The 27347-nt window shown below is 32.9% G+C and overlaps 1 protein-coding gene and 1 pseudogene across 1 annotated transcript in view; one reads left to right on the plus strand and one right to left on the minus strand.

Moving 5' to 3' along the window:
- CCDC102B (coiled-coil domain containing 102B) overlaps positions 1-22487 on the plus strand; it is a 368750-nt gene extending 346263 nt beyond the window's left edge. The window contains exon 9 of the mRNA XM_034944001.3: positions 16762-22487. Within this exon, the coding sequence (XP_034799892.2) occupies position 16762 (1 nt within the window). The 3' untranslated portion in view covers positions 16763-22487. The remainder of the gene's footprint in view (positions 1-16761) is intronic.
- On the minus strand, positions 8065-8167 carry LOC112437827 (U2 spliceosomal RNA; annotated as a pseudogene).
- Positions 22488-27347: the final 4860 nt, after the last annotated feature.

The following is a 27347-nucleotide window of genomic DNA, read 5'->3' on the forward strand; positions in this document are numbered from 1 at the left end:
ATGAAAAGTTTCCATTTGGTTTTTTATAGAGATTATATTTTTTGTTGAAATATACTCCACTTGTTTATCCAGCATGATTATGTTTTTCTATGTATTCCACAATGTATAAATCTTGTCTATTGTGAAATCCTTCTCTAAAACTCCAACGTCTGGATTTTCTCTGCATCTACTTGCATTGATAGTTTTGTTGTGATTATCAGTCATTTATGCATACATTTTTCACATTATAATTTTTAAGTTTATGCTGGAGATTATATGTCATAGTACAGCAACTCTGCATTATGTTTTCATCCTCCAAGAACATTAGATTCTGTTCTATTAAGCTATTAAATTAAGAGAGGGTCACCCTTTTTCTGTTGATGATTGGGTTTTAGGCCATTTTAGCACAGGTCTCCTTTAACTCCTTAACTTATCCCCATATCGAAAGAGAGCACTTACCACTAAGACATGCTTTTACTTGTAGGAATGGTGTTTCTGGCATCTCAACTGAAGCCTAATGTGTGCACCAACTCTCTCTACTATGATTGGGAAGAAACTTCAACATTTCCTCAGTGAGACCTCTGGAAACTCAGCTCATAGGTTCTCTGCATCTGTTTACTACTTGACCTCTTAGCCTCTTGTCCTGCACATGGTCAGCTGAGAAATTGTCACAGGTCCTCAACAACATTTTATGCAGACGCTCGGAGGACTTCTTGGCACTTTCCTCCTTTCTGATATTTTGCCATCCAAATCCCAACCACTTTCACAGCCCCAGACTCTGACCTCTGATTTCTCCTCCCACTCATATTGAGACCTTTGCTCTCTGTCTGGCTCTCTTTCTCTGTGCAGCAATTTGAAAAATTCCCCTAGTGAAAAATCCAGGGTTAATGTAAGTCTTACTTCATGCTCTTCCTTTTTCTTAAATATCATAGTGTGGGCTGATGCATTCAAACATGTTTTTATACCTCTTAAAATACATTTTGCTCCAAATTTATAATTGTTTACAGCTGTTGGGTGAGTTTGATATCAGCTACTTTGTTTTATTCAGAAACTATTAAGTTCTTGACATCTATTTCTGCCACTCCCTAATAAATCACAAAATTTGATTAAATCTCCTTCTAAATTTAAACTTTCTTTCTGCCTTTTTCTTATTTCTTTGGTCTAAATTATTATCTCTTCCCTAGATTCCTACAATAGCTTTTAATTCATATCTCCACTTCCAGGACATACTCTACATTAAACAGTTGTCTTTTAGAAACACAATTTCTTTCTCTCTCTCTTTCTCTCTTTCTTCCTTTCTCCCTTTCTCTCTCTCTCTCTCTCTTTCCTTCTCTGTCTCTTTTTCTCTCTTTCATCTGTATTTTTAGTAGAGATGGGCTTTCTACAAGGTCTGTATTTTTTTAGTAGAGACGGGATTTCACCATGTTGGCCAGGCTGGCCTCAAGTTATCCACTTGCCTCAGCCTCCCAAAGCGCTGGGATTACAGGTGTGAGCCACCAAAACTGGCCACAATTTTGTCACTCTCCAAGTGAAAACTATTCAATAGCTTCTCTTTAAACTTAGAATAAATCTTTGAACTCCTTATATTGACCTATAAAATTTCGGATGATGTAAGCTTTCTAAATGCTTTTCTATGCACTATCTGTCCCTGCTCTATGCTTTAGTAGCATTGATATTTTTTTAATTTCCTGAACCTGCAAAGCTTTGCCCATAGCAATGTTTTTGTACAGTCTGTTTTTTATGACCATGACATTGTGTTCGTCATTTTTCCCCTGACTTCTTTCTCTTGCTTTATGTGACAACTTAAATGTTCTTTCAATGAGGCATTTCCTGATCACATAGAACTTTACCCTTAATCTCATAGCATCCTGATCTTTTGATTCACGTCACACCAAAGTATGACTTCCCACTTGTGCACAGGTATATGCTCTTATGTAACATCTTTATTTTCTACTAGATATAAACATCATGAGGAGAAGGATCATATCTTTATTTTTTGCCATATTATGCCCAGTGCTTCTTCTTGATATATAGTGTATTAAATACTTATTGGAGTATAAATGTTAAACAATTATATTTGAGTTCATGAAAAACATATTAAATAATATTAAACTTCAGAAAGAAAGTGTTTTAGAAATCAGCATTTGAAGTTTAATGGAGAATCAATAGTTTCAAAGAATTTTAGAAAATTGGAACTGGAAGAAACCACAATCATCAATTTCATGTAATAATCCTTTGGATAACATTGTCTCCACTTAAATCACTCCAGTGTCGAGGAACTCACTATTTCACAAGGAAGCATATTTTATTCTATTCCTATTATTTAAAAAATGTCTTTCTCATGTTTAATATAATCTAAGCACTATATTGAATTGTTTTACTTATAATCTTATACAATAGTTATCTAAATTTTACAAAAAAATGAAAAAAATTTTCCATATATTAGGTTGGTGCAAACGTAATTGTGTTTTTTTCCTTTACTTTTAATGCAGAAACCACAATTAGGTTTGCACCAACATCATGTTTTGTTTCATTTGTTATTTCCTCTAAAATCTAAACACTCAAAAGATATAATTAAAAATTATTATTTTATTTACTTGAATGTTGAAAAATGATACTTCATTTCAGGATCCTTTATCGTAATTGGAATTATTTATGTTATATATTGGATTTGTGTCTTTATCCCTGTGTGTTTTTAATGATCCACATTTGCATGCACTGCAAATAAGAAATTTTGAGTATTAGCCAAAATTTAAAAATATAAAATGGATTTTAAAGAACCAAACTTATGAAAAAAGTAGTTAATTAACACTAAGAAAGATGTATTAAACATTTTTGTCCTTATAGTGTTCACATTTTCTCATTAGTTATATTATCATAAAAGAAATGAAAATATATGGATGGATGGATGCATTCAAGTAAATAAAATATCATATTTTGAAGAAGACTCATATGTAATGTGCAAGATTCAGTTTAATTTAGTATGTGTGTATATAATCATTTAAATATATAAGAGTTGGAAATATATTTATACTCTATATCAGAATTGAAATTATGATCAAATGAGAAAATATATCTGAAATCTTTTTTTAATTTTTAATTTTTTTTTCTGTTTCTGAATCATTTTTATTACCACTATTATTTAGGACATAGAGGTTTGCCTACAGAGTGACCCACTTTTTCCTAGCTATTTTTGGGTACCATATGAGACACTTCTAAAATTGTAATACCTTTTATGGGTGACTTAGAAACCATTAAATGAGTTATTGTTTCAGTGCAATAAGTTACATTTGCAATATTGCTGCCTATGGACCATTATTAATCTTGGAAAATGAAATAGGTGGTCTAATTACCTGTCTAATTCTTTTCAGATTCTGGCTGAATAAAAATATAAACTAAATGATATAAAATGATGTTTCAAACATTATGTTAAAATCGAATAGGACAAATATTTTTTAAATTTTCATATATAAAGTGATTGCTGACATAAAAATATGTAAGCAATCCTTGTTAAGATGGTACTATAAGATTATTCATTGGTCTTCCTTCCTCTGCTGTAAACTCAGTTAGAGATAAAACCTAGTCATTGTGCTTGTTGTTTTTAGAGAGAAGGTCTCCTTCTATTGCCCAGGCACAATGCAGTGGCACAATCACAGGTTAATGTAACACTGAACTCCTAAGCTCAAGGGATTCTTCCACCCCAAGCCTCCTGTGAAGCTAGGACTATAAACTTGTGTCACCACAGACGGCTAATTTTTTAAAAGAATTTTTGTAGAAACAGGGTCTTGCTACATTGCCCAGGCTGGTCTAGAATTCCTGGACTCAAGCAATCCTCCAGCCTCAGCCTTCCAAAGTGCTGAGAATACAGGTGTGAGCCCCCGTGTCTGGCCCTAAAATCTATTCTGATAAACTTAATAAGAAACATAGACATGTTTGGTGATACAAAGAGAAGTCTCCATTGACCAGAAACAAGATAGAAATGCACAACAGCAGTAGAGTTGTAGCTGGGGGACTGCCTATCTCTGGATCCAAATACAGACAGTGGGAACTGGGAATACGACTCCTTGAGGGTGAAGAGGATCAAAGTCATCCCTTACAAAGCGGAGTGGAGAGAGGAAGAAAAAACGTTAAAGACAATCACAAGATTTCCAAAACTTTTCATCAAATCAAAAGCATGTTGCCAAATTGATCACATAAAAAGAGGGAATGCACCCAAATAAATAACTTTCTAAAATTTTAAACAGAATATAACTAAAATTTTAGTTGACATTTATAAAACGTGAAGATTATGAAAAAGTTTAGGCCACTAAAATTGCAAATTTAAGTGATATTAAAATTTTCTAGAGAACAATTTCTAGTATTTCACAAAAAAGAACCATAATAGAATTATTATTAAATATTTTGCTCATTAATTAAATTCCTTATGCCTCCTTGAAACAAATAAGTCATGTTATAGGGCTGTGTTCTGTTGGTGAATTTTGCCAGAAATTTAAGGAACAGATTTTTAAAAATATTTTAGAGAAGCTCAAAAAAAAAACAGTTTCCTAACATTTTTATGAGATAGTAAATTATTGAAAGTTAATTAGAATCATATAGCAAAAGAGAATATAGGCTGAGCATGGTGGCTTACACCTGTAATCCCAGTACTTCGGGAGGCCTAAGCGGGTGGATCGCCTGAGCTCAGGAGTTCAAGACCAGCCTGGGCAACATGCCAAAACCCCATCTCAACTAAAAAATACAAAAAATCAGCTGGGCGTGGTGGTGCATGCCTGAGGTCCCAGCAGCTCAGGAGGCTAAGGCGGGAGGATCACTTGAGCATAGGAGGTCCAGGCTGCAGTGATGCGTGGTTTGTGCCACTGTACTCCAGCCTGGGTGACAGGGTAAGACCCTGTGTCAATTTTTTTTTTAAAGAAAGACAATAGAATTACAGATTAATCTATAATTATGGGCACAAAAATCCTAAGTGATGGCCCAGGAAAATGGGATCCAGAAATGCTATGCAATATTCATCAAATCATACGGTGTTTAGTCTCAGAATTCAAAGAAGTTTGTCTAGCAGAAAATTTAAGAATTTACTTCACCACTCCAATTAACTGAGAAAGTTATATGATTATTACTATATGATTATTATAATAAAGTTACATGATTATTATATGATTTTAAAGTGATATTATTAAAAATAATACCGTTTAAAAATAGCGACATGTATTTATGACAAAAGCTAGGAACATAAAAGGACTTCCTTAACCTAGTTTAAATTTCTACTTGAAATGTATAGCAAATATGATTCTTCACAGTGAAGCACAGAAGCACAAAACCTCTAAATGAATTCAGAAACAAACAAAAACAACAGAAAACATTACTACTATCTCTCCTAATCTGTATTATACCTTAGTAAAGCAAAATTGTTTAGTAATAAAGCAAGAAAAAAGGTATAAATGTTGGAAAAAAAGAGACAATTTTACTATTACGTAGTGGTAAAATACATATCCAAGACAACGTATAGAAAAGTTACACAAATGAAAATAATGTGCTTTTTTTTTTTTTTTTGGTAAGAGTTCAACAGAGAAGCTAAAAACATAACACCAGTGAGCAACGTGAATCCTCCCCACTAAGATCCAGATCTAGGAAAGGAAGTCCCCTCTCACCACTGCTGTTCAACAACATTCTGTAAGCCCTAATGCAATGCAGTAGAACTAGAAAAGTAACTAAAAGGTATACAGATTGGAAAAGATGTAGTAAAATTATCTTTGTTAACAGATGAGATGATTGTCTCTGTAGAAAATCCTAAAGAATTGAAAAAAAAAAAACACTTGCGACTAATGAGCAAGATAGTTTGTAGGATGCAAGGTTAATACAAAACAAAATCACATTTCTATGTATCAGAATGAATAAATGGGATTTGAAATTAGAAACAGAATACCAGTTACATTACCACCCCAAAAAGAAGCACATAGGTAAAATGTAACCAAAGGTATTCAGGGTCTATAATGAGGAAAACTACAAAACTCTGATGAAAGACACCAAATAGCTAAATAAATGGAGAGAGATTCCATGTTCATTGATAGGAAGACACAGTTATCAATATGTCAGTTCTTTCCAGCTCAGTCTATAGATTCAGTGCAATCCCATTCAAAATTCCAGCAAGTTATTTTGTGGATACTGACAAACTAATGATCAAGTTTATGTAAAAGGGAAACAGACCCAGAAGAGCCAACACAATATTAAAGGAGAATAACAAAGTTGGAGGACTGACACTGCCTGACTTCAAGACATACTATGAAATACAGTAAACAAGACAGTGTAGTATTAGTGAAAGTTAAGAAAAATAGATCAATGGAACAGAATAAACATCCCAGAAGGAGGCTCACATAAATATAGGTAATTGATCTTTGACAAAGAAACAGACACAAACGGTGGAGAACAACCACAAAAAAATATTTTCCACAAATGATGATCCTGGAACAACTGGATACCCACATGCAAAAAAAAAAGAAGAAGAATCTTGATACAGACCTTCCAAGCTTCACAAAAATTAACCCAAAATGGATCACAACTGTCAAACACAAAACCCATAAAAGATAATATAGAAGAAAGTCTAGGTGAGCTTGGGTTTGGCTATGACTTTTTAGATGTGACACCGAAAGCACAATTCATGAAAGAGATAACTGATAAGATGGACTTCATTAAAATTAAAGACTTTTGCTCTGTGAAAGACTATGTCAAGGGATGAGAAAGGAAGCCACAGAGTGGGAGAAAATATTTACAGAAGACATATTAACTGCTATTAAAAATATACAAAGAACTCTTAAAACTTAATAAGAACACAACCCAATGAGCCAAAGACCTGAACAGACACATCACCAAAGAAGACATGAAAATGGCAAATAAACATACAAGAAGATGCTTTACATCATGTATCATCATGGAATCGCAAAATAAAACAAGAAGGAAATACCACTAAATACATATTAAAATGTCCAAAATCAAAAACACCAAATGCTGGCAATGATGTGGAGCAACAAGAACTCTCATTCATTGCTGGTAGGAATGCAAAATGGTACAGCCAATATGGAAGAAAGTTTGCCAGTTTTTACAAAACTAGATGTATGCTTACCGTACGACCCATTCATTGTACTCTTTTTGCATTAACCCAAAGGAGTTGAAAATATCTGTCCATACACATCTGCAGATGTATTTATAGCAGTTTTATTCATAATTGCCAAAACTTGAAAGCAGCCAAGATGTCATTCAGTAGGTGAATGAATAAGCCAATTGTGGTACATCCAGATAGTGGAATAGGATTCATCATTAAAAATGAACTATCAAGCCATGAAAAGACAAGGAAAAAATAAATACATATAACTAAGTGAAAGAAGCCAATCTGAAAAGGATACGTACTAAAAATTCCAGCTATATGATATTCTGGAAAAGGAAAACCTATGGAGACACTAGAAGGATCAGTAGGTGCCAGGGGTTTAGCCAAAGGGAGAGATGGATAGGCAGAGCACAGAGGACCTTTAGGGCAGTTCAACTGCTCTCTATAATACTATCATGGGGGATACATGTTACTTATATTTGTCCAAACCCATACAACACCAAGAGTGAACCCTCATATAAACTATGAACTCTGGATGAAAATGATCTCCCAGTGTAGGTTTATCAGTTGTAACATATGTATAATGCCCTCTGGTGAGAGATGTTGATAATCGGGGAATCTATGCATGTGTGGGGCCAGAGGCTAGAGAAGATATTACTGTACTTTCCTTTCAATTTTGCCATGAACCTAAAATTCTTCTGAAAAACATCAATTGAAAAAAAGAAAATAATAATAATCTAAAACCTATGAACAAAAAATTTAGATGTATTTCAATAATTCAAACATATATGTGAAATTCTTTTTGAGAAGATTACATTTTTGTAGGTCTTGAAAGAAGCCATAAATAAACGAGGAGCTTGCATTTATGGATAATACATTATAATAAGAATGTCATTTCTCCCTAATCTTTAAGTTTACCCGGAATACCAACAGAGATCTGCATAGAATTTGTCAAATTGTACTGAAATTAACATCAAAGACAGCAAAGAGAATAAATTTCAAGAAAGGCTTATGTCTTTTCTGAAATAAGTTTTAAGCTGATAAGAACAGATACTACACTTGATCTTAGCAAAAAGGCTGAGAAGCAATGAAAATTATTTTTAAAAAGAAGGATACTTCCATATCATCAGATGTCAATAGGCCTTTAAATCTATAATAATTAAGATAATGTATATTGTTGCATAGATAATATGACATATTTGCTGATATTGTGAAACATTTTATGTCAAATAGCATGTGTTCAACTAAATTCATGAAGAAATAACCTTTGAATTGTAATTTCTATTAATTAACATCAACTACATCATTAAATACCCCTAACATTTTTCTAGGAACTTTTTCCTTCAGATATTTTTATCTGAAGAATTAACACATTTAAAAACATGGTCAGGCGCTGTATGTATGTCTGGTAATTTACATTACTTCTAAAATGGACTAACAACAATATGCAAACCCAAGTACCAATGGTCTCCTTTTTATTTATTTTTTGAGATTACAGTATTTTCACTGTATTTGTAGAATAATAGTTACACATGCACACATATGGGGTATATGTGTATCTGTTATAATATTGTGAGCGCAGTGAGATCAAGGATGTTATTTGTCTTGCTCTTTGCTTTATAACTAACACCTAGTTCAATTTCTGGAATATATCATGTGTATAAGAAATAAACATGGAAAAGACAATAATTTTCTTGAATGAAAAATATTTTCCATTAGAAACTAAAGCAGTTTCTTTTCTTTATTTCATTTTTAAAAAGCATTATATCATGGAAGGTGGGCAAGGAATTTTGTGTTGAAAATGTGAAACATAAGTCATTTGGTATATTTCAACTTTTTAAAAGATATTTTTGGGGAGAAACTGAGTACCAGAAAAAAAATTATGGAGTGAAAGCAAGGCAATGTTAACCAAGTGTCAGCTTGCCAATTTTTCTATAGTTGTAAGTCAATAATTCTGTCAGAAATATATCTTGAGATTGAATATAAAATATTTACAAGATCTGCAGAAATAGAGCCATTATCTTTGTTATGTTTTTCCTAAGTCATGAATCAAAATGCTGATTTAGTACAAAAACGTATTTAAGTTTAAGAGGCAAGGTGAATAAAGCAATGGGAAAGCTCTGACATTTTAAAGGATAAAATTGCAAGACTGTAAACATTTTAATTTTTCTTGAGGGGTGTGTGTGTGTGTGTGTGTGTGTTTGTCTGTGTATTTGCATTTATTGGAAAATAAATGGTTGACCACTTTTCATATATGTATTTGCATTTAATATTTTGATTTATATTGTTCCTCAATGAACTTTCATAGTCTTTATCTTATTTTGGTTTGGAGAAGAAAAATTTCAATATGAATGGGCAAGTTTTCTTCTAAGTAATCTATGTATTTCTAAATATTTTTCTTATTTTAATGAATAAGAAGATTATAAAATAGAAAATATTCTATGATTATTTAATTCTTCATGGTACAGAGAAAAAAGAAATTAAAACCAAATTAATCAACTTCCTAAATGAATAATCACATTGTATATTAAATATTATTTAATTGCCATTTTATATTATAACAAAATAACTCACAATCACCATTATTATGGTGGCTGTACTTTTAGTAGAATTTCCTGTACAGCTGCCTAGAGTATTTTTATATGCTTTTTTATCGGACAAACAGAAATACCAACATACATACATTATTTTAACATATAAAGTTGTCTAATTTGGTGATAAGAATTGAGGTATAGGAGGAGGTAAAAGAAAGAGATCTAATGTTTTCTACCCACAGAAATAGATATGTGAAATATATTCAATTAATTTAATATGATAAATATATAGATGGATTAATATAATTGTTCAAATAATCATATATGCTCTTTCTATTTATGATCTTTAATTATTACTATATTTATTATCATTTTTCATAATATCTTAGCTCAGTGCTAGATTTTTATATAGAATGAAAGAAAGGAGGGCATTTGATCTATTTTAAGGAATATATTTCCATTGTTGTACTCACAGTTATTTCTAAAATAAGAGAAATGGCCTTGAATTCTAAGATGTGTGTCTAGCTCTTCACAATTACCAGATTATGCTAAGTAAAAATTATGCAGAGTAATGGAACATTTAATTTTTATATTTGTTTTCCATTCTAATATAAAATAAATAAACCATTTACACCCAAATATACTCTATTATTTTCAAGGACTCTAGAATGTGAATAATTTGTAATCTAATATATTACATAATATTTGTGAACATTTCTTCATTACATTTTGCTAGCATAAAATTAGCTATGTTACATAAATTTTTATTTCATCTTCCTGATAAATTTACCACATTCTCTGCACTTTGAAAATGCCTTTTATGTGTAGATTTTCATTTCTTCTCACCTTATTTTAATATTTTATATATTTTCCTGCTACCATACCTATGACTGTTCAATAACTCCAATTATAATTTAGATATTTCTTTTAAAATTGACTTGCTTAGGAGAAAATGCAGATCACGTCAACGAACTAAAATATTTCTCTTCATGGTTTTTATATCTTAAATTATCTTTATTTTTGTTTTATTTTCATGATTTAATATTAAACTTAGTCATTTGTATGACAGAGGTTTATATTTCTTAGTTTATGTAATCCATAGGCACACAGGAGTCACTGCTTAAGAAACCTGTGATTAGAATATTCATGCAGCTCTTTACTTTTGCAATATTATCTTAACATTGTTATTGCCACGTCTGTCAAGAACACTATAGAACTCTTGCTGTGAAACTTGCTTACATAGTCAGATGTGAGGACAAAAATATTGATTCAATCACGGATGATTTTCTAGTACCACAGCTGATGCTCCATGTTTACTTATGGTTATCAAATTTTGATGATTAATCATTTTATGACATATGCAATTGACACACTCAAATAGCAAAAATTAATAGTGACAAGGTATTCAAATTTAAGAAGTGTCTTCCACTTTCAGAAATGCCCATTTTGAAAAATGCTGATATTAAGTAAAAAGAAAGTGGTCTAAGTTATTTAGGTAAATTTGCATGTGTATAAGCAGAAAATTGACAGAGTTTGCATTTTTAACTATAAACATAATAGAAACATCTCAGTGACCCATACAAAATCTAAATTTCCCCTTTCATTGAAAATAATATAAGAACATGAATGCCAATAATTTGTACTATAACTTTTACAAAAGTACACTTTATTTGTATCTTTTCATGGTAAATAAAAATAGCTATATGTATTATGATATTCAGTAACTTGTTTATGTATTATAGAATTTCTGGCTCAGAAACAAAGAATGAAATGTGCTTATGGGAGGGAGAGAGAAAGGGGGGAAGGAAGGGAAGAAGGAAGGAAGGAAGTAAAGAAGGAAGGGAGGGAGGGAAGGAAGGAGGGAGAAAGGAAAAGAAAAGAAGTTGCTGAGTTGCTTCTTTAACTTCTTTAAGACATGAAGTGCAGAATTGGAATCCACCTACCCTGCTGAATCTTCTGCTTACATTATATACTTCATTGCATTAAATCCGCTTGAGCTCTGCTCTTCACATTTTAGCAATGTTAGCTTTATTTATTAAATTTATTTTTAAAAGTCTATCACCTCTTGGTACGTAAAAATAAGTGCCTTCATTTATTTAAGCTATATTGTCAAATATTATTTCTGATCATGGAATCAAAAATTTAGAGTTTTTCTACAAAATCTAAGATTTAGTGTGTATGTTTTTTATTAATAATATTAAATTTTTAAAAAGACATCAGAAATGTTGACTCAGCAGTAATAAAATTTACAGGCATAATTTCACAAGCCAAAAAATGCCCACAGATATTTTCAATGAGGGGCTGGCATCTGATGGGTTTTATTCGTACTAATTTGCAAATCTAATTTACAATGGTTAGAACACTAAGGGACTTTATCAAATTAGGATATTAAAACTTTAGATGGTCAATTGATGTTTCTACTTAATTTCCTAAGTTATTTACTAATTGGTCACATATTGGAGAAACTTACCTATACAGGGATTAAATATAAACTGCATATGATGGTGTTTTGCTTGTTATTAAAATATTATACTCCATTATTAATATCAAAAATTAGAATCACATTCGTCATTTAAGAGAGTTCCAAACTTTGCTGTATTTTAATTTAACCATGGGATGAGATATTTTGGAGACTGAAAGCAGTTATTCACTGAGCTACAGAATGGTTATATTATATTAGGAAAGTCTGAAAATGGGTGATCAAGTATTTCTGAATGATCCACCCTGCAAAATTCCGATATTACCTTTGTCTTTTCTTCTCCTATATACCTGCTAATGCTCAGTTCCCAAGTGTATCTATTTCAACTGACACTGGCACTTGGACCTAATGGTAGACGAGGTCTTTGCCACTATTTAGCCCATTACCAAGGTGGTTACATGGAGCCACCAGCCTTCTCTGCTGGACCGCCCTTCCCAAGTGGCCATCTTCATGCACCTTACGTCTGATTCTGCAGAGAGAATAGAGAATTTCTTGACTTGGCATGCTTTTTGCATTTACAAATCAAATCTCTATTGTCTGCGTGCAGCCCTACCTTCCTTATACCACAATTATATAAAAGTTCCTCTTTAAAACAAATTTATCCTATTTTGTTCTTGATCTTATTTTCTTCAGCTTATCTGGAATCTGAACTTTGTCATAAAAATTATTGTCTCTCTTCATATGTTCTCCAACTTTTTCTTTATACTGGTCCCTTCAATGTAGGCGATTGCATATACTCAAGTCTTTGAAAGAATTACAAACCCAAATATTGCTAGGCCAATACTGCCTGCTCTTACAATTCTAGTTTTTGTCTTTAACTATTTTTCTTGCAAATTCCTTGGGTTTCATATTCTCAAGTTACTCATTGCTATGTCCAATTCCTCAATTGTCATTTATTTTAACTTAATAAACACTCATAAAATGAATACTATATGCTCAGCACTATTCTAAGCATTATGTATATATGTATTATATATGTGTATATGTTATCTCAGTCCACCTGTTTTTTAATATCTTGCACAAAATTTTTATTTCTAATTATAAAAGCAATATTTACTTATTCCAGACAAAATTTTAGACCACGTAAAGTAAAACACAAAAGTTATCCACAATCTCAGAAACAAAAACTATTCACTGATAATATTATGCCCTATTTTGCATGTTTTTGTGATTGCATGTGTGTATACATGTTTATTTTTGTACATATAATGTTGCGTGTGTATTTAAATGATCGTAACAAAGACTTGTATAATACTCTCTGTTACACATTTTTTCTAAGCAAAAACTAACTCATCTAATTTCACCATCAACTTTATACATTTCACAAAGGAGGAGTCTGAAGAAAAAGATTTAGGTAACTTGCTAGGTGACAGAACTAATATTGACATTTCAGTAGTCTGTCTCCAGAGTTCATAATGTCTGCAATGTATCTTATACAACTTTGTTTTGAAAACACACACACACACACACCCCCATGGTCTCATAAATACGCTAGATAGTATATACTTATATACTAAATATATGCCGATGTATGTTATATAGTCACAATTTTGATGTCTATGCAGATTTGAGCATTTTTCACCAAAAATGTATTTTTAATATTTTACAAATATTTTAAAACACCATTTAATAGATTCATAATATGTTAAGATATGAATATACTATTTTAAAAATTACTTTCCTATTGTTAAACATTTAGTTTTGTCCTTTCAAATTTTAAAATATTATAAGTATTATTGTAATAAACAACCATATTTATATAATTCTGTTCTCATTTCTCATTAACCTAAGAGAAATTCTTAGAAAATGGAAACTGAATTGAAGGTTGGACATGCTAACAAGTCATGGCAGATATTACCAATTACCAATACTCTCTCAAGAAAAGATAATTTCCTCTGCTTTATGTTAGACCTAGGTCTATCATTTGGCATTCATTAGACAAACAAATGTATGGTTCCTTTTTCTGTTTCAAACATGGTGCAATTTCTGAAGACAGAGTAGGCATGACAGAAATGGCCACTGAAATTTGCGTGTGATTGTGTCTGCTGGAGAGGGTAGTGAAGCAAAAATTAAATGAAAATATAAATAAAATTACATAGTTTTGAGTCCTCAACAGGAAATGTACGGAAAACAGTGCAGAAAATGAGGGGAGTCAAAGGCCGGGCCCGGTGACTCATACCTTTAATCCCAGCACTTCGGAAGGCCATGGTGGGCGGATCACTTGAGTTAAGGAGTTCAACACTGGGCGGTCCAACATGGTGAAATCCCGTCTCTACTAAAAATACAAAAATCAGCCAGACATGGTGGTGCCACCTGTAGTCCCAGCTACTCAGGAGGCTGAGGCAGGAGAATCACTTGAGCGCAGGAGGTGGCGGTTGCAGTGAGCCGAGATCGCGCCACTGCACTCTAGCCTGGGTTACAGAGCGAGACTCTGTCTCAAAAAAGAAAGAAAGAAAGAAAAAGAAAAAGTAAATGAGGGGACTCGAGTCTACTTGATGGTTAGTATTAATTGTAATAATATAAAGAATCTCATGGCTGAGAACCGTAGTTTGACTAGGAAATCTAAATGGCTTCAAAAACCCTCCCCATGGATCTTTGCTTTGAAAAGAGAAATTTCCAAACATACGAATAATTTGATAAGTATAGACTACACATTTAGTCTAGCATCCTGGCGTCACTACTACTCACTACGAATTTTATTTTCCTCTATAAATCACTTAGCTTCACCAAAGACCGAGCTTAAATTTGTTAGATACTTTCCAATGTCTCTTGCTTTTAATATAGTGTGTTTCTTCCCCCTCATTTTCTTACTCTGCTTGGGTTCTTGCCGCAGTATTCTACTGCTCTTTATTTTTATACCTTTTCAACACCATGGATGCTTCATGTCCTTGTGGTATTACTCCAAATGATCACTTAAGTTCGACTGCAGAGGACAAGCAGAGCTTGAGATGAGCTTTTGCGGCATGCTGCATGCTCTCTCTTCCCAGGCATTGCCTTAGGGCCAGCTGGATTTGCAGCGATATACTTACATAATTCTGATTTAATTTTTCTTGTGGGAAATTATGCGAGTTCAGGAGCTCTACATTCTTTTACTGAAATAATTATTTTCAACTCCCTGAAAGCATTTACATACTTCAATGGAGGTAAAACATTCATTGCAGGAGTGGTAAGATGTCCACCACTAAATTTTTTTAAAGTGAGGTCTAATTTTTTTCTTAATATGTTTCTTCTTCTGTAAGGGGAATTGGTGCTTATATTTAGAATCATGAAGCAAGAAACTATTCCCAACACTTATATGCTAAGCTGGAAAAGAACTAGAAATATATGCTTTGTCTGTTTTCTTAGGTATATTATTGCAGTTAGACTTCTGATAGTTTTTTTTATTATAGTTGAAAGTCTGCTCAATGTGTTTAATTTCTTTAGAAGACAAGCTCCCATCTGCAAGCAAATTATATTGTGTCATGACCGAGCATGCAGAAATTATTTTTCAGAAAAGGGAGGAAGGCAGGGGAGGGGAAGAGAGAGAACTATAAAAAGTAAAGAATCCAAATATCCAGTATCAAAACAAGGACAGGAGTAGTTTGTGGACATCCCATTAGAACACAATATACTATTCATAAGTTTTATAAAGTCACTTACTTTGCCTTCCAGAATCAATCATGTTAGTTACTACTCAAGCCTTTCTTAGTTTTATTTTCCTTTCCTAAATTATATAGTCTTATCAGAAGGACTTAAACACTGTAAGTGTTTCAAAAGATGCTATTTAGTTATTTTTAAATCCTTATGACATCTGAATAAATGTTTCTTCCATTGAAGGTGAAAACATTTACTGTTTGCCCATAGATAAAAATGGGCAAAATATTGGCATTATTAAATTATATTATTTTTTCTTTTCATTGTTTTTTATTGATTTCTATCCTAGAGAAACAAAACAAACAAACAAAAAAACTGGCTGTCACAAATTATATCCCAATCCCTTTTCTTTTTCATTCTGGAAGATCTTTGAGTCCCACATCTGTATCCTTCCTAAATCCCCAATTTCCTTTTTCTTCTTGGACTTTCAGATTGTAGTATTTGCATGTAAGAGTGATATCAAAAAGACTGTACAATGTCAGTGAAGGCTTAGGTGAAATCAAACTGGTACGTCATTTGACATCTAAAATAGAGATGCTAAATGTGTAGCTTAGTAATTGTGTTTGCATTTCTTCTAGCAAAGTGGCTCCGTTTTAATCTACCATAAATTTGCTGGAGGGCCCCAGGCCCCACTTCTGACTAATAACTTTACTCCTGTCTTTATGATGCGTTTGAAAGTTCAAGTAATCGGTTTGTATATGCAAGAAGATTATGTTTTGATATGACATATGATTACAGAAAGAGCTAAAATCCAAAGTTAGGCATATTAATCTACAAAATATATTATTATGAATTAATGTATTTAGCAATATCCTTAGGGTTATTTGTGCAAGATTCCATCTGAGAATACTTTCTACCTGGGAATAATAGATTTTTTTTTTTATCTGTGAGCACATATAAGCTAAAGCTACAGTAAAATTACATTAACTTGATTTATGATGTCCATAAAGAAAAGTGTGATATTTCTGTCTACCTAATTACTAATATTGTTGTCTTCTTATACTAATTAATAATCATTTTTATTTTTCTTACTTTAGATGATACCTTCAGCTATACGACTCACCCTTCAAAGTTTGAAAGTGGAATAGTAAAAACTTAAAGACTGCATTTTCTGATTGTCACCTGGCTCTGTTATTCTCTGTTCTATGGCGTTACTAGCCTCTCAGCTTAACTGCTTGTAGATTATGAGTGTCAAGTAATGTTGCTCTTCTGTGCAAATATTTTCCTCATTTTAGATAAGCTAAGCATTTAGATAAAGTTATTATCAGTTAGTGAGAGTTTTTCTATCTGAATGTTTAATGATTTATATTATTGTCTCAATAATTAACTTTATTGTTATGATTTTATCATTTTCTAGCCTACATTATATAGGGTACCATGGTTCTTTTATTTTTAAATTATTATAGCCTTTTTATCAGTTTGGAAATGCAGATATCCTATACAATTTCATATGGCATATCATGTTTATACAAGATTTGAATGATTTTAAACCTGCTCATATTTTGCTTTAAAAGAGGAATACAGTTGAATGTGTTTGGTTGCATATATGTATAACGTTTAACCAATATGTAAATATGGCTTTCATTCCTCTACCTTCCTATGGGATAGCAGGATGCTGAGCTCAGCCAACCCATAGCTGATTTTGGATATTATGTCCATGTATACTGCCAAATATGAACATAAAGCTCACTATATACTTATAAAATTCTCCTAGAAAAAATATCTATACAGCAAGGCTTAAAAAATGAGTTTCATGCTAAGAATTAAGCCTGGTGACCAAGTTAGTCTTTGGTATGCATTTGATACCTGCCATAGATAGGAGGTGTGCCTCCATCAAGATGGCTCATCAGGTAACAATGCCACTCGGTAGCAGATGTTTAAAAATAGCCAGCCTTAATTAACTGCTTTCATATGCTGTCCACTGCGCTCAGTGGGTTTCATGGGGTGGTGTTATTATCACTATTATGTAGATGAGAAAATCAAGGTTCTTAGATGTTCTGGAATTTGTTCATTTTCACATGATTGGAACATTGTCGTCTTGTCTTTCAAGTCCATGTCTACCATACTCCACAGACCCTTTTCTGTCCACTTTGTCACCTATAATTCTGAGCTCCAATATAAAGACTTCACCATATTTGAAAGAGAATAGTGGGAAGTCTGATGCTCAATTTTGTGTACAGAACAGTTGCCTCTGTGACATTGTAACTGCTGAAATAAGAAAATCCCCTTTTGATTCAGGATATTATTTAATTATTGCAAATCTCCTGGCATAGATCTGATACTCAAGTTAAAAAATTAGGCTCAGGTTCTTACCTATGATTTTGCTTTTTATAGTACTTTGAAACCTACAAAACTTACATTCAACATTTACACATACAAAATTCATACAGTCTTTCAAAACTAAGATTGCATAATAATTTGATGGCTTGAAATTTTAAGTATTACAATATAAAGAGCAGAGACTTTATGTTTAGGATTAATAATTTTTAATAAATAACATTATCCTTTGCATTATTTCTTGGTGTTTTGTATTTATATCACGTTTATTTTTATTTTTGAAATTTCACATTTCATGTCATTTTTATATGTTATTTGTTTAAAGGTAAGGTTTTAACAAAGGACATTGCATAAAATAAGAACTTAGCAAAAAATATTAAATCATAGTCAGTTTAAAATCAATTTATATGTTCTGTTACAGAAAACATTCTGGAAATCAATATATTTTTTTCCCAACGAGAAATTTTTAATTATTATTTATAGAAACTATAAATAACTTTAGTATTTAAAGCATTAACATTTTTAAAGAACATAAACCAGTGATTGGCTTGCTTATTTCAAATCTGATCAGTTGATATTATTTTCTTCAGTAGTATGATAGTAAAATATATACCAACATTCTTTCACACTGGCCAGATACAAATCCTCTCTTGTCTTCCCTATGGCAAAGAGTAACTTGCTATTTTCTGTGCTAATGTGACGTCCTTCTTAATGTTATCAACACACAAACACACACCAAGAAAACACAAAAACATCAACAACAACAAAAACCCTGTACGTTTGAAAAACTTAATATTTTTAAGCCACTATTTTATACTCACTTCTGCTTGGAAATGTTAAAATGTATTATGAATAAGTTATTTGTAAAATTGAGCCTGGGATTTCACCTAGCTTCTTATTTTATAAGCTGCACAATATTACTTTCAGCACTCTTACTAGTATTCTTAATCAAGACATCTTTAACTTCATTTGTTCTTCCTCCATCAGATAAATAATTAAAATGTGAGGAATGGTGTTATATTTGCATTACATGGAAACATTCAAAAGGTCATATTTCCAAAAAATAAACCTGATAGAATTACAGTCTTTGTGTTCATCAACTCTAAATGATAATAATAAAAACAGTAAAGATTATTCCAATGATCTCTTAATTGTATCAATAATCTCTACTACATTTAGAACATGCAGTAAGCATAGATTTGAGAGTACACACTTGGTATATTACTTACAAGACGTGTGACTTTGGGGAAGTTGTTAGTTTTAGCATTTGCTTCACTATAATATGAATATCACATCTACATCAAATTATTTTGATAGTGAAATAGGTAAAATATATAATATTTAGCATAATCGCTAGGACATTATATTAACTGAAAACACTTTCCTTTGCCATTGATTATTTTGAGGACAAAAACTGTTTTTATATCTCAGTCAAGAGCTGGTAAAAATATTTGATTGTTTTATGTGGTTACGATGAATAATGTTCTTAAAGGTTTTTACTTTAAAACTAGGCCATATAAATGTATTTTAAAGTATCCATGGTCTCTTATTGAATTTAATTCCATATTTATAAAACAGTATTTCTATTTTAAAATCAACTACCTATGACTATTTAGCCAAACCATTGAATCATTTGTGTTAATTTATTTTTTAATTCTACAGATGGAAGAATTCATACAGAGAGATACATAAAATAGAAGGCTTACTTACATTATATATATGTATATATATGAAAGATATGTAAGACTTCTATATCTACAATAGAATCAACATTGTTGATATAAGACACTAAGGAAGTCATATCTAATTAGCATAAGTATTTGGTCCCTAGCTACCACGTGACCTATTATGGCCTTCCACAGAAGAAAACCTACACATATAAAAGAAAATGATTTGAGTTTACCAGGTATATTCTTGCTGTGTCAGCCTACTTGGTGTGATGCCAATTTCTGCTGGTGTTTTTTTTCCCTCTAAGGAAAAATATTCCTGAAAAAAATGTTAATAATGTTTAAAGGGAAATAAGAGCCTTAACCCAAATTTAGAAGTTGTGATTAAGAAAGATTTTTCCACAAAAATAAATACATAACAATTGGAAAAAAGGAATGTGAACTTTAAATAAATGCACTGAAATTTCAAAATAAGTTTTAAGCTAAAGAGTTCATTAAGAAATTACTACATGCTGGAAATACAAAAATAAATGAAACTGTTCCTTGCAGAGAAAATGTTCAGGAAAAACTACATAATAAAAGTGATAGCTGGTTGGTCTTCTTTGGAATGAGGAGGTGTCACAGCCAGTTTGTGCCACCATAACAGAACAGACTGCATAATTTATAAAATACAGAAATTTATGTCTCATAGTTCTAGAACCTGGGAAACCCAAGATCAAGGCACTGGCTAGTGAGGATCTGGTCTCTCTGTTTCCAAGATGAAACCTCATCCTCCAGAGGCAAAGAGCCTTGTTTCCTCACGTGGGAGAAGGTGGAGGGATGAGAGGGTCAAAATCTCTCGTCAAGTACTTTTTATAAGGGCACCTGATCCCATTCATGACGGAAAAGCCCTCGTAGCTTAATCACTGCCTAAAAGCTTCACCTCGTAATATTATCACATTGGAAGTACCTGAATTTTGGAGTAGACTAATTCAAACAATAGCAAGAGGCAATAATTAGGTGATCACAATTGGAGAAAGACATTTGAGACAGAGGAACTACATGCATTTTTTAGAAAGAGCGAGTAGCATCATGGAAAGACCTCGGGCTGAGAAGTCAAAGTAGGCACCTTCTTTGAAGGTTTGCTTACTTGGTTTCCTCATCTACAAAACTGAGTTAATAATAGTTCTCTATGTCACTATTCAGTAAGTAAAACCAATATTGTAAAAATTATCTTGCATTTTAGATGCTATGTCAGATATTTTTTCATGTCATGCAATGTAATAATTTTGAGGTAAATAGCTTAGTGGATTGAAGTGTTCACTGGAAACTTTATGCCATATGTTTTACTAATCAACACATTTATTCGCTAAAAAACTATTTTCAAAGAGAGGCAAATAGTTTGAAATAAATCTGACCTGCGTTTAAGTCCTGACTTCCTCTTTGCTTTTATGACTTGGAGAAGTGATATGTTAAGCTTCAGATGCCTCATCTTAAAAATGAGGAATAATTTGGCCCACTGTCTCCTTTCAATTAACATTAACATTTATGGACTTATATTAATGTACAGTGAAAAAGTTTGCATCAATTTTGTCCCAATTTGCCTATGTGAGCTTGTCTCTGACTCTAATATTCAAAACACAAATAATGAGGACATTTTATCGAAAGACTTGGAAATATGTTGCCTGGGATGACTAGTTCAAAATTACGATAAATAATACCACACTATATTCTAAGCACTTATTTGAAGAATTCAAGGATTTTTCTTTATAGTATATGGGAGATGATATACCGATGTATACAATAACAACACAGCAGACACAAGACAAAATTAGAAGAGACACCACAGAACGACAGACAATTGCATGTCAAACATATGGAATGTGTGTTACAGGAATTTAGAGACAGAATGATACAACATGCAATGAACAAGTTCAGAAAGAATTTATGTGAGAAGGTGAGCTTGCGTCTGCACTTGAGTCAAGAAGTTTTGAACAGGCCAGGCGTGGTGGCTCACGCCTGTAATCCCAGCACTTTGGGAGGCTGAGGCAGGCAGATCATGAGATCAGGAGTTCAAGACTAGCCTGGCCAACATGGTGAAACCCCATCTCTACTAAAAATACAAAAATTAGCTTGGCGTGGTGGCACGTGCCTATAATCCCAGCTACTCCGGAGGCTGAGGCAGGAGAATTGCTTGAACCGGGACCCGGGAGGCAAGGTGGAGGTTGCAGTGAGCCAACGTCTCGCCACTGCACTGCAGCCCAGGCGACAGAGCGAGACTCCATCTCAAAAAACAAACAAACAAAAAACAGTTTTGAATAAACAAAAAGATGGGGACCAGTAGCAAACTCCTGAGGATAATGCTGCACAGGGCATGATAGTAGGACAAGAGATAGTTTCAGTGTGGCCTCAAGGAAATTGTAAGGCATGTGGTTGGGTGGATAGGAAATTGGAAGCAGAAGGTGGACATCATAGGCTATTCTGCTTCTATGTTTGGGCTGGGCATCTCTCCAGAGGATTGAGGGAAGAGAAGGAGAGATACTTCCTCTGAAAATAGGTGGGTTTACAGCTCTGCCTTACCTGGTTGTAAAATGTTATAGTGTTTATTGTCAGTTCTCCTTTCTGATTTGAAAACACTTCTGCACAGGATTATGGAGTAATTTTCTAGATATCACCAGAAACCACTTTCCTTTTTGTTCAGATATAAAGCTGTAAGGCTGCAAAAATGCAGCCGAGTCCCTATTATCTTTCCTGGAAAGAAAAGGAAAATAATATACCAATCTGAAATTAGATTTCAAGAAGAAATAACTGTAACATAACATGATTTTGAAATAAAACTTCTCACAAACAAATGCTTAGAAATCATTGTCCATTTAATGTTATTGCTTGAGAAAAGTGTGCCAATTTCAAGCATAAAACGTATATTAAGGTATTCCTTTATGTTTGTCAAAACAAAACCACACCAAAGGTAAGGATTCTGAGGTTTGTTTTTCATGATCTGGCCCCATGTACAGTAAAAAGAACACATGATAAAGTAGTGGCCTTCAGCTTCTCCTATTAAATGTGTTGGAGAGAAGAAAGATGACTGGTGAAGTCTCTCCCAAAGGAACAGTTCAGGAGTCAATTTACTAATCTGGCTGGATGGGAGAAAGAGACAAAGAGACTCCAAGATGCGTGGGAACAAGAACCACATTGTTTTGTCCATCACAGTTTATCCGATACTAGTTACAATGCCTGGCCCATAAGAAAGAGATAATAAATGGAAGAGATGGCACAAGTGCATGAGAAATCATGATCATCCACTGATCTCTGAAAGCAGTGTCTCAATTAAATATGGAATTTGGTTCATGTGAAATTTTGGTTCACATGAGACTGATCAGATTAAATCTCTTATTTCGTGAAAGGAAGAAACGTTTAAAGAGGAGGAGCCATGTCAAGTAGGATGCATGATCATTTTCCCCTTAATATACTGTTAGACATAAATTTATACCTGGGGAAACACATGCTTAAAAAGATCAAATGATTGCCTAACCTCATGAGATAAAATCTATTATGTGTTCAGAGGGGTGCCTCGCACAAGAAGCCTTCAAAACTGTCATCTAAAAACAAAGTCATTTTATACATCCTGGGGTTTGAGTTCAGGCTTCTTTCTGTCGAAGTCAACGTTTTCCCATTATCACTGCTACCCCTCCAATGGGAATTCCCTCTCCCACCAATAATCCAAGTATGAAACATATATTTGGATACAAACGCCTCTGGATTGAAGAATGCAAAACTGGCCAGGTGCGGTGGCTCATGCCTGTAATCCCAGCACTTTGGGAGGCTGAGGCGGGTGGATCACAAGGTCAGGAGTTCAAGACCAGCCTGACCAAGATGGTGAAACCTCATCTCTACTAAAAATACAAAAATTAACCAGCGTGGTGGCGGGTGCCTGTAATCCCAGCTACTCAGGAGGCTGAGACAGATAATTGCTTGAACCTGGGAGGCGGCGGTTGCAGTGAGCCAAGATCGTGCCACAGCACTCCAGCTTGGGCAACAGAGCGAGACTCCGTCTCAATGCAAAATTAAGTATTCAACTTATAAAAGAAGTTAACAATATTTTTATCTTCCAATGTTCTAATTAGCTCATTTCATTGCTAGGAACATGTGGGACATACACACACAGGCACACAGAGTTGTATTTGACAGGCACCATCCGAATTGTTGGGACAGATTGCCAGGATCAGGGACACTTGTCTCTGGATATGTGTACTATGTAGCATTTGAGGTTTGGGCATATCAGTCACCTCATGCCTTTTGACACCAGGGGACCAAAAAAATGTATTAAGTTCTTTCCTTTTTATACAATACTAAAGTAGGAATTTGGTATTCTAAAAATGATGCGCACTGTTTTATTAACGTGTCACCTTTTTGTTGAAAGTGTCCATGCATAATTTTCCCACTTGCTTGAAATGTGGTGTCCTAATTGATAGCCTTTTTGAAGTTAAATAAGCGTCAAATAGAGACTCAACGAATCTGTTATCACCAGGCAATTACATTTCGTTAATAACCTGGCTGTATTCTCTGTTCACATCGGACAGCTCTGTAAAAGCCCTGGCATTAATGGATTTTATTCAAAGTGACAAAGGAAATATTAAAATTACAATACAATTTCCTTTATCTTCTCTTATCTAAATAGGGAAGGCATCTGCATCATGGCATTAACTCACCCAGAGAGGAGAAAGTTAAAATACTATTATTTCTGCAAAATGACCTTTCTGCTGCAGTATTTGCTTGACTCAGAATCACAATTTGGCTACGAACTTGTTTTTTAAAATATATGGAGCTGGAAATGAGCAGGAAATCTAGTTTTTGAACATTATTAAAACTTGTGCAGTCTTCTTATGTTTCTTATTCTTATCTCCTAATATTTAAAGCAAAATGTTGTCAGTGCTTTTTTAATATATTTTCATAGTTTGCCAAATATATATTAATTCTATTCTCCCAACCAGAATAAATGATAAAAACAAAAGCAAATTGGTAAAACTGAGGCTAAACAAAAAATAAATGTATAGATAAATCTATAGTGCCTAGAATCTTCTTCTTTAAAAAATATTTGTTAAATGTTGATTTCAATAGAGTCAATCATTCATTTCCATTTAGAAATTAAAATGGACAGATTTATGGCACTAAGAAAATAACTCACTTCAGCATCTCTTATAATTTACACCTATTAGACAGTACACATTATATACAGCAAAATTACCCCATTAAATACAAATTAACAAGTAATTAAATAAACAATAAAATCTGTATTTTGATGTCCTGCTCAATATTTTGTAATTAACATGAGACTCTGCAGTTTGGATAAAAAATGCAAGTCAGTTAAAAAAAATTATTGGACACTTACTCTGCAAGGAACATTGATATTGTGAATAAATCACAATTCGTTTCAATTTAACCCTTTTGAAGCTTACATTCCAGTGGAAGAAGATATGTAACCTTAAACTTTCAGTAAAATGTAATAAAGGTATTCAGAGAATAGTGAGGGCCTAAAATTTTTTGGTTTTGGTTACACACAGGATGTTTGTGAATACAGTCTGTATTAGTATCTAGAACAGCACTATTAGAAAAATGGAATCATAGTTTTGATTTTTTTGATGATAAAAAGTAACATTTGGTTTTCTTTCACATTTGGATGTGATGTAACTTTCTATTCAACACAGTTACACCAAAAGTGCTTCCAACAGTGGTGACTGAATTTCAAGCAAATAATTTTAAAGTGATTCAACCATTGCATGTATCTTTTGATAATTTGATAAACATTTTATAAAAAGTCCTTTTGCATAAGACTGAAATGATAATTTTCTTAAAAAGGAAGAAATACAAGTGTTTAAATTCAGATATTTATCAGAAATCATATCTTAAAATGATACTTATATAACTTTTTATGCCTTTAAGCAATTCAGAAAAAATTCTAAAGTTATTACAAATCATTGCAATTTTAACAAAAATATTTTCAGAAATAAGAAATGGCAAATTTAAGGAACTCAGCAAATAAAAGATAATATTAAAGTATTATAAATAACAATGATATAGGATAAAATAGTAAATACATAATAATACTTATATAAAATAATATAAAGTGGTAACAATAAAAACAATAACAACATCAAACAAGAAAATACCTTCCAAAAAGTTAATCGACAACACAGCTGTTTCATACTTAGAATTTATATTATAACTATAGTTGTTTTAGGGTATCAGAAAAGTTAGGTCAATATATGAAAATACATAAAATTAAGGTGAAAATTTCTTAATATTGAAACCAATTTAATATTTTTACTGGCTTACACGAAGTATATTACCCATTCAGTAGTCTCTTCTGAATTCCTTGTCTAATGTATTTCACATAAAAGGGTGAAATTTCCAATTTTTCCATGGTAGCCTATTATAGCAATTCAAATTTGCTTCATGGCTTAACATTTTTCATTAAAGATTATGGAGACAGTGGAGTTGAGTGGCTACCAACCAGATTGGAGGCAGACTGCCCTGCCACAGGTTAGCTTAATCACCTGGACAACTTACTTGATTTTTCTGTGACTTAGTTTCTCCATATGTAAATAGGGATACTAATCATTCCTATGTTATTGTTGTGAGGACTGAATGAGTTCATAAATGTATAGCGTATGGAGGAATACCTGGCATAAAGAAATTTTTGTGTAAGCATTAGCTGCTACACTATCTGTACTACGTATATGTATACACAGGCAGTGGTTTCCAAAGAGTTGTCCTCTGATCAGCTGCATCAGCATATGCATTATCACCTTGTAACTTATTAGAAATGCAAATTCTTAGGCCCCACCCCAGACTGACTGAATCAGAAACTCTGGAGGCGGAGCCTAGCATTTGTGTTTTGATGATATCTTGTGTGGCCTAATTTAAGCATAAGTTTGAGAACCAGTGTATGAAGGGAAAGATGATGGTGTTGCAGATGAAGAAGAAGGATCATATGACTCTAGTCAACATTGATCAGATTCTTTAGCTTTCCTAGAAAGAGAGAGAAAGGAAGGGAACAGATAATAAGTAGAGAGGGAGAGATAAGAATGAGGAATGACAAGGAAGAAAATAAGTGGAAAAAAGCTGACTTTCCTATTTTCTTGCTTTTGGGTGACAGAAGTGATGTGTCCTGGGTGTCCAAGGCTGGTCAGTGGGATGAGGCTATAGGGTAACATTATCTGTCAGTGTGCAGATTTCCTGGGGAGCAGACAAGCTATCGTGATCTACTTGTTGGACCAAGGACCAAAGCCAACACCACAGCTTTTCCATTCCCATTCTCTCTCCTTGCCCACGACTGTACAAGCTGCTCAGCTACAGAGAATGCTCCTTCCTGGAGTCTTAATTAAACAAAATCACTTTCAGTTTGTAGGAAGCATGAGGTAAGAATCATCACACACTCTATGATTTATAATTAATATGGGACTCAATATAATATGGGATTTATAATTAATATTTGGACAAAATTTAAATTAACAAGTGAAGTATAATATAACATTAAGGAATTTTATTATTTATATTTAAATATCACCTCTCTTATAGAAGCATGAAAAACTAAATCTAAGGAGCAGAAGTCAACAGGAGTTCACAAAATATTACACATATGGGTGTATGTGGCAGAAGATGTAATTAATGATTTGAGGGTTATTTTTCTTAGATTTTTA

The sequence above is a fragment of the Pan paniscus genome, chromosome 17 (genome assembly GCF_029289425.2).
Source record: "Pan paniscus chromosome 17, NHGRI_mPanPan1-v2.0_pri, whole genome shotgun sequence".
Lineage (NCBI taxonomy): Eukaryota > Metazoa > Chordata > Mammalia > Primates > Hominidae > Pan > Pan paniscus.